A 16,200-nucleotide genomic window follows, 5' to 3' on the forward strand; every position below is an offset into this window, starting at 1 on the left:
CTCACACAGCTTTCCACCAGCCCCACTGGAGAAAGTCTTCTATCCCTTTTCTCGCCAATATTTAAAAACTTTTGCCAACTTGAAAGGGGCACAATGTCTTAACGAGTCTTTTTACCACTGTCTGTGGCTGCAGGTTTTCATTGTGAATGTACTGAGAGATTTGCTCTTCTATAGCTTGAAAAAGAGAAGACTGAGGAGCATGGCTGGTGACATTGTTCAACTGTGACTGGTACCATTTCATTTACATTGAGAAAACTAAAGCTACTAAAATGTTGAAAGTAAGAAGACATATTTTATATATTCTACCTGCCAAAGTCTTGTTAGGGATAATGGCAACTCTCAAAAGCTCCATCAGTGTGCCTGCTATGGTTAGTGCCACCCAAGTAAAACTTCCTCAGAGCCTGGTATTTTATTCCCTACTTTTATTTCAGGGCTAGAAATTGAATCCATAGCCTTTGCTCTGAGCTACATTCCCAGCACCTTTAATTTTTGAGAAAGGGCCTCACTAAATTGCTAAATATCCATGGCTAGGCTCAAGCCTGCATTGTCCTGTCTCAGCTCCCCAGAGTGATGGGATTATAGGTGTCCTTTCCTCATATGATAAAAAGAAATAGGTTTTAAGTTTTAAGTCATGCTCCAGAAAATGAAAACAGCATGACTTTTATGAAGAACCTATCCCAAATGGGCATGCTTTTCTACATTTCTCTTTTCTTCTTCTTCTTTGATCATTAAAGGACATTGTTAAAGCTGCTCTAGACCAAACTGGCTTCTGGAAGAGACTCGGAGTTCCAGGCAGGCATATTAAGGTGAGACGGGGCAACCTGGCAAGCAAACAAGGCTACAACAGCAAAGGCTACTTGGCCCTGGTCAAGGAAAATGTTAGGAGGCAGCAGTCTCGGTGCTTGAGTTAGCTGACAGCCCCAGAGCGAGACTTGTTTCCATTGTCATTACATGGTAGAAAAGGCAAATCAACATTACCAGGGAACTTTCTCTGTCTTTTCACCTATGATCAAATCTGGGACATCCTTAATGTTGGTTTTACTCTTGCCTATTTTTAGTACAGTATCTTTTTTACTATACTGCTGGTCTGGATTTGCTCAGTTTGCATTTTTACTCAGAAATGCAGGTTTTATAAACAAATTGGGTGTATATACACGTGTATGTATGTTGTATAAATGTTAGAATGTGACCTCTTTTTTAATATTTGGTGGAATTCACCCATAAAGCTATCAGGGCCAGATACCTTTTGGAGAAGAAGAGAGAATTCTTATTGCTGCTTTGTTTTCTTGGACAACAATTTCACTTTCTCCTCCAGCCTTGATTACATTAAAATGCCTTACTACCTGAGTACATTTTTATTTCCTCCTCCTTTTTGCTTACAAAAACATCCCCTTCACTGATGTTTTTCATATGTTTACATATAAGTACAATATTGATGGTATAAGTGCTTGGGTATTGAATGGAGAGAAGACATAAATTATACCAAACTGGTAATTTGTGTTTTTGTCAGGGCTTTTTTCCTAACATGCAGATTCCTGTGCTCATGTGGATAAGTCTAAACCACATTTGGATGTGTGGTATACACCGACCCTTTGGCTTTTCCTCAATCTTGGAGTCAAGTGGGAAGCTATGGAGGAAGACCAGGGAACACAGTTTCCCCCCATCATTAAGTATCTTCCAGTTGTGATTAATAGGAAATAGAAACACTGGTTTTGGGAAATTATTTCTTAATAGATCAAAGGTAACAATCATGACAAGAAACCCCTAGCTCCAATTTTCAGCATCTAGAGCTCCTCACACCAAGGAATTTCCAATAGCCGTAAAACACAAGGTCCTGTTTGCACAAACACTGGGGAAAACCCAGTGCTTTCTACACCAGCAGATTTATTTGCAGAGACGCAGGCATTTTTTCCAGGGTGGCTGCCAAACTATCTCCTGAGCTTGTCTAGCTAGCACCTGGGCGACTCTGCAGGGGGCTTTGCAAATAATACCCTCCCCTTTGCCAGGATAGAGGCTGCCTAAGTGATTCTGTTTCAGGCGTTATGGCACCTTAATCTTTGTAAGCTGCTCCTCTCCTACCCCACTGCCCACCTAAGCCTGGTTGCAGAGGGTGTGGCCACCAGTTTCTGTGCCTAGGCAGAGTGCAGGGGCCTGGGAGCTGCGAATGTGGGGCAAAAGCTTTGGATTCCTGGGGCCCTTCTGCATTCTTCAAAATGTGGATATCTTGGGAAATGGGGGTGGGTCTGGGTGTAGTTCTTGGATCAAAACTTAAAACAACATGGCCAGGGGAGGAAGCCACCGAATGGGGAAGAAAGAGAATTAATTGTGACTGGGAACAAACCATGTGCTAAGTTCAGTGCCGTTTCTATGACATAATCTCTTTTCTGAAGGTTTGCTAGAATTTGTACACATTATTTAATTTTCAGATTCATCCTGAAAGAGCGCTCATTGAGTTGTCCTTGCTTGGCAGAGAACCCTTTTCTTTAAAAGAGGTTTCCACAGAACCTACTTGTTCTTTAATGCTCATATTCATACAAAGAGTTTTTAAACATCATAACCAATGAGATCATTGGTGTTTAAAACGTAGGAGTTTTTTCATGTGAACATCTTCGGGTTCCCCTTTAGAAAGATGAAGCTGTTTATGTTAAAAGAGGTCTCAATCTGCTGGCCCCAGATATAATACCAGCCTGCTCTAAGGTCTAAGAAATAATAGCCACTGAGTTTGATTACCTCTAAAATTTCTTTAGTGCTAATCATTTTTCTTCATAATGAGGGAAATAAACCAGACTCCAGCAGAGAAAGTTTCCTCCTTCTGTGAGTTCTTATGCACAGTTTAGAAGGATGCTTAGATCACAGATGGACACAAGTCCTGAAGGGGAAGGGGAGAGGATGGGCCCAAAGTATCTGGGCAGACCCAGCAAGGTCAAGGGGCAGCCAGGCATCCACCTGGAGACTGCGCTTAGGTAAGAGGGGACGGGTGACTGAGGACCCAATAGGGAAGTGGTCTGCAGATTTTCCTGCGCACCGCACATCGTTTCAGGCATGTACCACAGGCAAGAGAAACATGCGGAGCCCTTGACAACTCAATGCTGACTTTACCAGATGGCTCATGGTTCTGAGCAGAGAGAGGGCTGGGATGTCACGGGCACCCTGTGCTTGGCAGGGGGCCAAGACACTTGTTGAGGGAGCACGATCTTTCCTATCCAGTCACACTTGGCCAAATTCAGCATTTTGTCCCCGCTTTGCTCTTTGACCTCAGCTGGCCTGCTCATGAGGAGCAAAAGCACTTTAAGGATTTCTTTCTTTTCTTTCTTTTTTTTTTTTTTTGCACATAGGAAACTTTCAGTGAAAGTCAGCATAGGCGCCACACTGACTCTAATAATTCTTTAGCCTGTAAAAGTCTTGCAATTCTGCTGGGATATTCAGAATCAGAATTGGACAGAATGGCGGCAGGTCTTTGCACCCCCAAAACGTGCTCCTTTGATGACTTCTCTAGTGTCAGAACCTACCCTCTAGTGTTCACTCTAGCGAAAACCTTCCCTCCCATAGCTGGTGAGGGGCGGTATTTACTTTTTTACCGTCTTTCGTAATTTTGCTTAGCTATCTATTGGTTGTTTTCTAAAATCTAATCTGCCATATTTCTTTATAGACTTACTTTATACTTTATACCTTTTAAATAATGTTCTTCAACCCCAGAATTTGGTGATATATGGCACATATTTGATGTATTCTTATAATTTGTGTTAAGGAGCACCTATTTCTGACCTCAGCGAGTGTTAGTAAATTTGTCATGACTACATGTGGATTTTTAGCTACTAATTTTAAAGAAAAACTTGTAAGTTGTTTCTAATTGCTTTAATGGAGATAAAGTGAATGACAACAGCTTCTTAAAATTATTAGCTTGTGAAGCTTATATGTTCCACTACACGGGGGGCACTGGGACCCTTGAGACGGGTGTGGAGAGGTCGGCAGTGAGTGGTGAGCGTTGGTCAGAGTTGAGAATGGCCTACTTAGGATACCAGGCCAATGCCAACCGAAAATTTAGAGTTCCAAAAGTAAGGATCTGAAGTTATATACTTTTTAAACTTTCCTTTTTGTAAGTTCATTATGTCAGGCATTTGTTAGAGTAATGGAAAGCTAACATAGGTGCTAATACTAAAAAGAGTGCAGAAAGGACATTGCAGATGTCAGCACAGCTTTCTGTGAAAAAAGCAGCAGCTTCTGATCAGGAAAGATGGATCTCACCAGGGGCTTTCAAAACACCAGCAATGATCTAGTTTCTGACCCAGTGGGGGGTGATTACATAGATGCTCATTTAAATACAAGTTGTTTGGGTGTATATTTGTGTTTTATGTCATTGTGTGCGTGCAGTCATATTTTTAATAAACCTCTGACCAGAAAACATTTCTACTTGCTGTAACTTCTTAATGATGAAGTCGCTATGTGTATTGTCCAAGCTGGTTTCAAAGCAGATCGATGTTAAATAAGTCACTCTGTATCCGAAGAGTCACTCTATAACTCCTAAAGCCTTCCTTATGAGAAGAGTGGTTGGAAAAGTGATGGGAGAGGGTTTTTAATCCAAGCAAGGAATAAATATTTTGGCATAGAAGGACATAGGTATTTCTTTGCACAGTTAGTTAGGAAGATTAGAATTTAATTTCGTGGTCATGTTGATACGAAAGGAATTGGAAAGGAAAAATACTATTATCACTTAATAAAGTTTTGATATTATATGGACTCCAGGCAGGCTTGCATTAACAGGATTGAAATATAAAGTTCTTATCACTGTGATGAAAGCAAGAGAAGAAACGTGAGACACTAAGAAACCTTCAATAGCTCATGCGGACGGAACAGTGGTGTGGCTACAGTGAATGGTGGGTAGCAGGGTCAGTCTCACAAGGCAAATGATTTCTGCTAATTTTTCTTGTCCCCACTCTAAAGTTCTAGTCCATTTTGAATTGCTTTCATAAAATACCTGAGGCCAGATGTTTTATAAAGAAAAGAGGTTTACTTAGCTCACAGTTTTGGATGCTAAAGTCCAAGATTGGGTGGGCCTGTCAATTTTGCCCTTCTGCAGGTGTCACGCTAATCGGTGGCTGTGTGGTAAGAGTAAGTGTGGGAGGAAGAGATGGCATGATAGGACAGGAAGATAGGAAACAAGGAACCGAATCTGGTGTTTCTATAACTGCAGAGCTCATAAGAACTCATCAGGCTCCAGACAGCACCACATTAACCCTTCCTAGGGGTGATCCCCCAGTGACAAATTACCATGCACAGAACTCCAGTTCTTAAAGATTCCACCACCCCTCAGCACCATCACTCTGAGGCCCATGCTTCCAGCACAAGACACTTTCGGGAATACACTGAAACCATGCATAAGTCAAGCAAGGAGCTATGACTGTGAAACAAAGGGAGATAACAGTGTCTAATGCCTTGCAATCAGTATCCTCAGTAGGAGAGACGCTGCCAGTGACGTTTTAGAGGGATTTGAAAATTTTACCTTTTTACTTAGTTCTGACTCCAGCCAGTGCAAAAATGGCACAAGCACTCACTTCCCATATTTTAAGTAATGTATCTGTCATTATGCTAACTTTCGGCAAAGGCTTGCCTTGTTCTTTGAATCACTTGGCCGGACCAGTTGTTGAATTAGGGTTATAAAATATTTCCTCAAGCTGTAGCTTATTTATTTATTTATTTATCTTGTGAGTTTGGGGCCTAAACAAAGTGCAGTCTGAGAGTTTCCAGAGCACCATTTAGCCACCGACTGCGAGCACCTGAGATCCAAAGGCCATTTTTATGAATGGTAATGCCTTGATGCTGGGCTTACACTGTTAAAGAGCTGTAATGAAGGGGAGTGATCATACTTGATATTACAGTCACAACGAGCCAATCGTCTTATAACTAATTGGACACAGGTCCAAAAATGGAATGTTGTACACTAAAAGAAAATCAAACGGCACTGAGCTTGTAATGTATATTTTATTTTGCACAAGCTTGCATATATACTGCACATACATTCAGTTTAAGAGAAGATGGAAGGCACACAAGGCAATTGGACTACTGTATCCTTTAAGTGGTACAAAGCAAAAGGTAAAAGTTTGGAGAGTATACAAAAGCTTAAAACACACAAAGGAAAACCCCCTCCCCACCCTCCCCACAACGATGTGGTTTTTTTTCCTGTTTTAAAATTTAGTAGCTGCCGAACTAAATTTTTTAAACTTTTACTTTAAAATCAATTGTCTACTGCACCTTTTTATTTTCTTTTTAATATGGACAGGGAGTCTCATTTTTTTATCATATCAATTAATATTACAGTACATCCTTGGTAATACAAAATTGTACACCTTCATCAAATAAATTAGGATAAATTAAACCAATAAATTATGCAAAGTCTTCAGAACAATAGACAATAACAAAAATCCACAATTGAAATTGCCTCTAGCTAAAAAAAAATCAAAAATTGACTTTATCAGTTCAGTTATTGTACTATATTCAAATCAAAAGGTCTTTATTACAAAAGAAAGAGCTTCATAATGCTATTTACAACATATTGCTAAATAATATAAAGGCAGTGTTTTGTCACGGTTTATACTATATACATATGAAAAATGGCTGGGATAACATTGGGGGAAGCCACGATCTTTGATTCTTCTAGGTAGCTCTGAGACCAACCCCAAATTCGTTTTTCTAGTTCTAAATTTGAAGTGGTAATATATAACTTCAAAATGCTTTATCTCTCTGTGTGGAGGAATTGTGTACTGAAAAAATACAGAACGAATACATTTTTGCAAAGGAAGGCCAGCCTGTTTGCCTTTTCTGCGTCTGTTTGTGCATTTGAGGGGTGTCTGATTTGAGAGAGGGCTCAGCTGAAAAGACTCAAAGTCCAGTTGCTTCCGCATTCTGTTATATTCTTAGAAGGATAATTATAAGAAGATGCAAAGGTTAAATACCAGTTTTGATCCCAGCTCTGAATATGAGCATTTTAACTTCAGTTTTTATAGATGGTTCACAACCAACAGATCTACAGAAAACAAAACTGCATTTCCTTAAACAGAACATTTAAGTGCAATATGGTAACTGCTTACTCATATCAACCAGTTACACGTTTGTAAGGGGAGCTTTTGGAAAACAATGCTTCTTGTAATTTGCAAACACAGTTTGTACCAGAAGGAAACATTTGTACTAGTCACACCAATGAATACTCTATAATATACATGGCAAAGAGATTTTGTACTCTCCTCAGACACACACTGCTTCTTTCAGGGGAGTCTGTAAACCACTTGTTCACTGATGATTGCTTTTGAGGGGCTATCCTATCTTAAGGCCACCCCAAATCTTGAGCTTCACGACTCAATATTAACCTGTATGTGTGTGGGCATGGGGGTTACTTCCTAAATGTCTTCATGTACATAGAAAAGAAATTTCATAAATTTACAGAAACTGCATTACCCTTGCCCTTGACATCTGATAAAATAGACTGTTATCTTTTAAAAGCAGAGAGCAGGATTTTCAAGAATGCTTTCAACTGTCTATACAGTCACTGTAGTGTTCCTAATAAATTCAACAGATGTTGTGAGAATGTAGTTATTTATTAAAATCTCATGTCTTACGTAACAACAGCCATGAGGTTAAATATTTACATTGCTTTATAAAAGTTCCCCTCTTGCTTTACTGTTTCCGTTTTGCTTTTTTTTGTTGTTGTTTTAAATTTTTTAAATGATATTCACCCACATTCCCAGTACAGTAACAAAGATTCTGCAAACATAAAACACTTTAATTAAATAATACTCCGAGGCACAAAGCAAACTTTAGGGAGCTGTGGGTGAACAGTTACTTAAATAATTACTACATTCTAACATCTTCCACGCATTTTACCATTTCATGTGAAACATCCTCATTAAACAGGCAGAGAGACAGTAAGAATTAAATGTTTTGTTGTTGCAAATAGAACATTCTTTTCACAAAACATAACAAATGTCTAAAATAGGTTCTTAAATCTAGATAGGAAAAGGTAAGTTTTCCACTTCACACGCATATATATATTTTTACATGTGTGTATATGTGCGTATGTGTCTGTACATTCACACATCTGCACACACATACATAGCACATGGTATGGAATATTGCTTCTATACTACTTTTCATTAGGCTAAGAAAACACAAGATTTGCACCACAGTTACAAAAAATTGGCTTCTACAAGAATTTTCAAAACTCGGATGCTGCTCAAACAGTTGAGGAAAAAATAATTTGCGGTATCAAACTGTTCTAAAAATTCTCTTCTTCAAAAACGTATTCTCCCGCTTTGTTTTAAAAAGACACAAAATATGCATAGCTATCAACGTTATGTCAAACAGCCAGAAAAAAAATCTAGTGTTTATTGCAGCTGTAGTAATTGGAAATAAAGTCAAAAAGATGAATTCGAAAGCCACAGAAGGCACAAGAACAATTGTACTTGTGGGAGAAAACTGGTATTTTGAAGGATTTTTAACAATCCCCCCGCTGGTGCATTTTAGGTCTAGGCACAGACTATAACCTCTAGTGTACACGCAAAAATAATTTAGAGTTAACAGAAAGCAAGTGGTAGGGTGGAATTTCAACATGGACTTTAGACTTTTTTCTCTCCTATGTAAACTGTCCCTCATTCTTCGCCCGCCCTCCACAGAAAGTCAACTTTCTCCTGTGGACCCAGTTTTTACTCGGTGAGAGTTGACCTGAACTTTGGAAGGTGCGGATTTTTAAAAAAGAACTGTTAAATAGCAGTTTTGAGAGACAGGCTTTTGTCATTTTCTGGTGCACTGGGAGGCACAAAATTCTATGATTGTAGAAGCGGGGAAATCACCTAAAAGCAGAGATGGTTCTACTTTCAGAACAGAGGTGCGTTTATCCTCACACTGCAGTTTCTACTCGGAACTTGAAGAGGAGCTCCTCAGCAGCTAAGTGCATCAATGTTTGGCTGCAAACACACACTTTTGCATGATTTGCCTATTTAAATTACAAAAGCAGGGGAAAGTAATACTCAAAATCCAAATAAACCTGGAAATCACTATTTCACAGATTAAGAAAATACCTTGCAGTCTGTCTACCCAGGCGAACCTACTACACCTTGTTTGCCTTTTACCTTGCAAAGGGCCACACGATGTTGATATGAATTACATGGTACAGGGGAGATCCAGTTGTATAATGACACGAGCGGTGGGCAGCACACGATTCCAGCTCAGCAAATCAAGAGTGTGACCAAAAGTTGAGATTACTTTGTGCCGACTGGAATACATATATATATATATATATATATATATATATGCATTTTACTCCAATGTACTGATAATCAGAAGTTTTTTTTTAAAGCAAGCCAGAAAACACATTGGATGGAATGATTCTGTGCGCATGTGTGGGAGGGTGCCACTGGGGGATGGGTGGGGCCCCGGATGTAGGGTAGAAGGGTCAGTGTCCCAGCCCAGGCCACTGCACGATCTGTCCACACTTCTAGGGCCTGTTAGTGTCCCGGGTGAGCAGGGCACCAGAGGACTGCACCGTTGAATTTAAAGTCAGCAGGTTTTAAGGCTTTGTGCTGACAATAATTGTGTTCCCACATTCCTCTCCATCAGCAGAATTTATAAATGACGTTAAATGACAAGGATTGGGTCGGCTCGTCAGTCACATGGGTCTACCTGCGTTCTCCAAAGTCAAATGCATTTTTTATGAAAATTAAGGGAAAACGGCATTTATACTCTGTATATTTTAAATACCAGGTTTGTTACTGTGTCATTTTAAGAGCTGTGGATCAAAGGGGAAGAAGGAGCCTGGAAAGCACTATTAGAATGAGCATTGGATTCTTACGGCTTCTGAACGCAAACCCCATCTAAAAATCAAGTGAGGGCCCGGGGATCTGGCTCAGCGGCATAGCGCCTGCCTGGCAAGCCAAGGTCCTGAGTTCGATTCCCGGTACGAAGAAAAAAAAAGAAAAGAAGTATGGATGCTGCATGCATGACACACTACATCACTGAAAGACTGGAGAAAAGAATAGGAAAAAGGAAAAGAAGAGACCCATTGAAGAAAGCATGGTATAGCAGCTAGCTTTCTCAGCTGTGCTGAAATTGTGTCTTTTGGGTTAACCCCAAACTTTCCTACGCTTCTCACATTTTGGTCAACATGAGCTTCTGAATTAGAAGAGATAGCATGGGTTGCTTTAAGATGTTGTAACGACTAGTGAGTAAACACTTAGACTGTCACCACTTTGAATATCCATCAGTGTAGTGAGGAATCATACATGGAAACCGGTCAGCTCAAAGCTGCTGACAAACTTCTAGGGTAGGCGAGGATTGCATGGCCAGTTGGAGATTGCTTCCTTCCTTACTGTAGGAAGGTATTCAGAAAATGGCGTTTCCGAAAAAAAGTTCATGGAACATAAATAATTCTCTTAAGCATATAAACAAAGTGGAGCAGAGTAAATTTGAAATGGATGTGCCTTTTTAATATCTGAAGCAAAATAAATAGAAAATGGTAACAAAGCATAGCATTTTTCTCTGTGAAGACTGATCTACAAGCTCACTTAGTATGAAGAAGAACCAACAGTGAAGTCTAGAGGTGGCTAGAAGAGCAGGTATGGGCTTCAAGTCTCATCTTGAAAGAGTCAGTATTGTACAAAATTGCTTTGCCTTCATTAGAAACTGGTACTGCTAGTTTGGGGAGTGTTTGCCATTTCTCTTAGGAAGGGCTGGAGAGCAATTGTTTTCATTTTAATTTGGCCTTTGGGGGTATTTTTGAAAAGTGAGCTTCTCATTTATTATTGGTGTTATTTAATTAAGCAAATAAAAAGCTACTTATTGAGTTCAAACCAAACAAAATATTTAAATGTATGAAGTGGTTACTTTGCATTTTTAGACCTTCTTAACAGTAAAAAGAAGAGACAGGTCACCATCTGCAGAGCTGTTCAGTGTCATGGCGTGACCTCGGCCAGCCGCCATTTGCAATATGCCACCAAACGAGAAGAGGCGTCTTTGCCAAATGCCCTTCCTTGTGAATATAGACTCTACACACTCCAGCATTCTTTTTCCCTGAAAATTAACCCTATGTTAAGTCTCCAAATGTTAAGGGCCTTGGGCAAAAGTAAACTAATGGAAGAAGGAGAATAACATCCCCTTGTTATAGAAAACAAAAGGAAATGAGAGAAAGATGATGAGGAGGAATTACCAGCTGATTTCATAACATATCCATGCCTCCCATACACACATACATGAAATCAAAATCTAGACACATACAGGAAGTCAGACATCCAAAGGGGACTACCACTACTCATACATTCAAAAAGAGTTGTTGAAATTTCTACTCGTGAAGCAGCTCTTGTAGGCAGTTCGGGGATTTGAAAATTTCAGGGACTTCACTATCCAGCTTGCAGATGACCTTGTATATGGCCTTCTTCCAGGAAGGATCAACATCTTTGCCTGCGATAATGGCATTGAAAAACTCCCGTAATGTGATCTGCGCAACTTCCAGGAATCTCTCTGGAACCTGCTGATACAAGGAGACAATGGCATTAGGAAAGTTCTCAGTTTCAAGTCTATAGTTCTTCAAAGGAAACTGAGCTAAGTTCATTCTTTCAGTAAGGGGCTTACGTGGCACCTGTATTTCTTTCTAAAAATGGCCAGACCTCTATTCTCTTATGTAAAGTTGTTATATATAGCAGCATTGTAATGTGGGGACAACGGCTTTGTCAGGTTGGAGAAAGAGACTTGTGCAAGGGACACAAGCCGAACTACTGAGAAGCTAGGCTTTCATTGGGGCTACTGGGGGGAAAAAGGGGTTGGGATTCCTCACTTCTTTAAATGGGCCCACTTAGGGAGAAAGTGTCCAACTAATTTTCTCAGACTTTCATTTATCTTTCCTTTTGATTTCCATTGTGAAAAAAATGTATTCTCCAAAGTTAGTAATAAATATTGGGCTTCTATGTAAACTAAACCCATATTTTCAATGAAGAAATTCCTCTAAAATCTCAATGTCCCATTTGGATCAGACAATTATTAACTTACTATTCAGTGGTATCATAATTTGCCCGATGAAGTCTCTAATGTATAAAGGAGTAAGATAATGACATGAACACAAAGCCATAAAATCTAAGATGTAAACTGAATCCTAGAATACTGCACCAGAACTGCTTTACCTTGAGATTAGAATGGACCATAAAAGATTGATGTATGCAGCTGATAATAATTATAAAAACAAGCATTTATTGAGTGCTTATTATGTGCCAGGCACTGTGTGACTTACTAAATGTGAATGTCACTCCATTGTCTCAACTGCAGTATAGGCTTTTATTATCCCATCTATACCATGGGTAAACTGAGGCTCATAAAGATCAAGAAAATTGTACGAGCTTATTATATTCCAAGATAAACATTCACCAAATACTCTTTTTAGAATCCCTATTTGTTAAGCCTTTCCTTTCACAGTAATTAACCTATATATGTTGTGTATATGTATGTGTGTGTCCGTGTTCTTTCAATTTTTGCTTTAGTAGCATGATCTCTTGGCTAGGGGAAAGAGTAGCAATTGGTGTATAGATTTAACACTTTTGTAAGTTACTCATAGTAAAGTATGGCAGAACATCCCCTACATCAACATAATGGATTCACAGAAAATATTTCCATGAACTCCTAATTTTCTAAGTACATGTTGATACTCAGTAGATTTCTTTTAGTGGGGTACTTATGCCTTGGTAATGTTTTATTTTTACATTAAGTGCAGATGTATGAGGACATTAATGTACCAGTTGTACGTGTAAACTCATCTATCTACATATATATAACAGAGGAAAGATTCTCATTACAGTTTAGATATCCACTTATCAAAGTTAAAAGGAGATATTGTTATGCTGGAAATGTTCAGTTCCTTTCTCCCCACCTTTTCTCAGCTGGTGCAGTGGACCTTATCGTAAGGCTAGTAACTGGTAAAGAAAGCTAGAATAATCACTGGACATCCCTGGTTTTCACATTTAAAATTGGACAAACAAGCCCATGGGTCCCAATAGCAAGTCAATTGTCTTTTATGGAAAAACCTAATAAATCCCTGGAAAAGCTTCATTTGGAGTCTAATGTTAAGCAGCCTTTCCCAAAGACATTTATACTGGCCTGTTATCAGGATACAGCTCCCAATGCTGTTGGAAAGTCACTGTTGTCCCCACGGGTGTGTGCAAATGACCATTCCCTGCTGAGAACTCATATGGGTCTTGTGCAGACCATTGGTGCCTTCCCCCGATCTCCGGTGTACGCAGGGGAGTCTGTCAGAGGAGAGCTGAGCCCTCCCACTCACCTCATCCCAAATAGCAACCGTGAAGCAATCTTTGTGAGTACTCTTCCCTGCCCCCTCAAAGACAATCATCCACATCGCATTCGATAGACATTATGGAGAGGGAATCTGGCTAGAGAAGAGTGAGGTTGCACCGCTACCCACTCTAACTACTTGGTTTGGGAGCTGTTAGCCAAATGCTACAGAAACATAATCCTTGGCATTTATTAAAATACACATTGCAAGAAGTGTGGTCTCATTGGCCATTGGCAACACAGCCTCGATGAAAATCTATGTTCCTTGAATACTGAGGAGGCAAGACGGCTCAGAGTTTGCAGGGGCTGAGGGTGTGGGTGTCTGCTCCAGAAGAAGCCCTGCCCACTCGAAGGACCTCACAGGAGTGTGAGGAGGCAGGGGCCAGGGGAGAGGACGCCTATGGAGACCATCAGAGGAGGGGACACATTCAGGGCAGAGGCAGCGCCAGGGCAGGGAGGCAAGTGTACTTACAGGACTGGCCTGAGCACGTATCCAGGTAACCTCAGAGGTTATGTTTGGCGTCCTTGTTCTTACTGTTCACTACACCTTTTAATGGTCTTAGTGGGTTTTACCCCATTTGAAACATTTATTTCTTGTGGTTGTCATCGGGGCTGTGTGGAATATCCTTTGTATCTGTGTCCTGATGTTATTTAACTTTTCACCAACTTATATCTAGCTTTGTTGCTCTTATCATTGGTGTCTTTAGATACAGAGCCACGGCTTTTATTCTGTGTGTCTCTCAGCACAGTAGCCTTGCCAGAGTCATTTGATAAATGCCATACTTCATAATGACATCTCACCTTCTGCTCTGTGTCCCACTGTTCTGAAGTCACACTCACGTTCCTCCTCCATGCTTTTTGAAAAGGAAACTTAAAATAATGATAGAATTTAAAGCATTGGAGATCTCAGAAATCATCATGTTCTAGACAAAGAAACAGATTCTCTGAGATGAAAAAATGATGAAATAAGAAAGTAGGAGGAAATAAAGTGTATTGCTGTTAAACTGTGGTGGCCTCCTTGTAATACTTTTTTAAGCAATTTTGACTTGTAGGAGCATGAAACCCTCATAAAAGCTCGGGTCTGTAATCAAGAAAAAGTACCTATGAGTTAGCACCTTCAAAATAAATGGAAATGGTTTAAGACTCCCCAGAAGAAACTTTGATGATTGGTTTTTGTTGGGGAAGGAAATAATTCTTTTTTTATTTGTTTTTGTTTTAAGGCAAGGTCTCACTGTGTAGCCCATGCTGGCCTCAAACTCACAGTGATCCTCCTGCCTCAGCCTCCTGAGTGCTAGGATTACAGGCATGTGCCACCAAGCCCAGCTACTGGGGAAAGAAAGAATTCTTTGTGCACAGATGAAAAAAGTTTCTCAGTGAGTATTTGATACTCCTGCAACAGAATGAGCTGGTAGGGGAACATTATAATGAGATCCTCTAAGACAGGAGCAACTAATCTTTTTAGGTAGCTCCAGTATTGGGTAGCAACTGATCTTCTGAGAGGCTGCCAGTGAATTCCATCCACAGGTAGAAATATCACCCGTGAATGCAAGCACCCTGAGCTCTCTGCCCGAAACCTTCCCCCAAGTCCATTTACCCAAGGAGGGGAGGTCCTTCCGATGTCTTGCAGGGCCGTCTTAAACTTTGGGGCTCTGGGTGGGCACGATCTTGCCCATATTTTCTGCATCTTCTCACACCTAATGGCTTTCCAATCACTAATAAACATCTGCAGAAAATCCCTTAGTGACAAGTAATCCCTTATCTCGGTTTCTTTTAATAGAACCCAACAATCTGCAGAATGAACCCTAGACTCCATCTCCTCAGCATCAGGTGGCAACAGTCAATCAAGCCCCTGGAATGCAAGACAATGTAGGCTGCTGAGGGTGGGGGAGGGGGAGCCATGCCTTTGGACAGGCCACAGGGGACAAACAAAAGGCTTCCAAAGTCTCTGGCTGGAACTCCGGAGGCTATTGTGGGAGCCGCTTTGCCACGCGTTCTTCAGGAGAGGAGAGTGGAAAGTTTGCCGTGATAAAAAGCCATCCCAATATAGGCACCTCACCCCACACGGTCTCGCCTTGGTATGTGGAGGAAAACGGGGCAGCCATGGGGTACTTGAATGCACTCATCAATTTGAAGGGCGCTGGCTATCCATCTCTTGTACTTGAGACTCCTCAGAGCAGACCAGGGCCTCTAGGGCTTTGGAGAAATGGAAAACTGGGAGATGGTCTCCAGTCCACTCAGTCCAGAGCCGGGCCACACACACTCACGTGATGTGTTGGGTCTGTGGCCGTTTTACTGCTCTTTTTAAAATCAGAATGAGTGGCAAAGACATCCCCCCACCCCTGTCTTCCTCCTCCTCTTCCCAGTTGCTTTACCTTCAAGGATGATTTGTTTTATTAAACTGACTGTCCCTAGCCTCTGCAGTACATAATAAAAGCCTGACATAGCAGGCTGCCCGCCTTCTGTGTCCTGCAGATAGTCATCATAAGTGTCAGGACATACCAAGGTTAGCGGTCACTGGAAGTGTGCTCGCTGGCCCAAACCTTGCCAAACGCTCTTGGCAGCTGAGTGAATGTCACAGAGAATAGAAGGGGAATTACAAAGGTTAAAAAGAAGACAGCCTCTCCTCTTTTCTGGAGACAGAGAAGCTGATTTTTCACACCTCTGAAACATCCGTAAGCTCATTCATCAGCCTCTTGCGGGGGACCGTAACCTTGGCCCTGGCACAGAGCTCCGCGGACGTCCCTCCATCCTTGATCCCCTTTAAAGACCAGTTCACCAGCATCATTTTGTCAGGAAAATCACCTTCACCGAAGTGGACAGAAAACAAACCGGGCATCCTCCCTCTGCCCAGTCCCTCCTGAGAAACCAAAGGGTTTTTTTTTT

At 40.8% G+C, this 16,200-nt stretch overlaps 1 protein-coding gene across 5 annotated transcripts in view; it reads right to left on the reverse strand.

The window, feature by feature from the left end:
* Nucleotides 1-6,491: 6,491 nt before the first annotated feature.
* Prox1 (prospero homeobox 1) overlaps nt 6,492-16,200 on the reverse strand; it is a 54,880-nt gene continuing 45,171 nt past the window's right edge. For 3 of the 5 annotated variants that reach the window (XM_005374722.2, XM_005374720.2, XM_005374721.2), the window contains exon 5: nt 6,492-11,512. In XM_005374722.2, coding sequence (XP_005374779.1) covers nt 11,324-11,512 — 189 coding nt within the window. In that variant the 3' untranslated portion in view covers nt 6,492-11,323. The remainder of the gene's footprint in view (nt 11,513-16,200) is intronic. The other 2 variants (XM_013519987.1, XM_005374723.2) reach the window with 1 other exon arrangement.

Source organism: Chinchilla lanigera, unplaced genomic scaffold (assembly GCF_000276665.1).
Source record: "Chinchilla lanigera isolate Chin_1 unplaced genomic scaffold, ChiLan1.0 scaffold00005, whole genome shotgun sequence".
Taxonomy (NCBI): domain Eukaryota; kingdom Metazoa; phylum Chordata; class Mammalia; order Rodentia; family Chinchillidae; genus Chinchilla; species Chinchilla lanigera.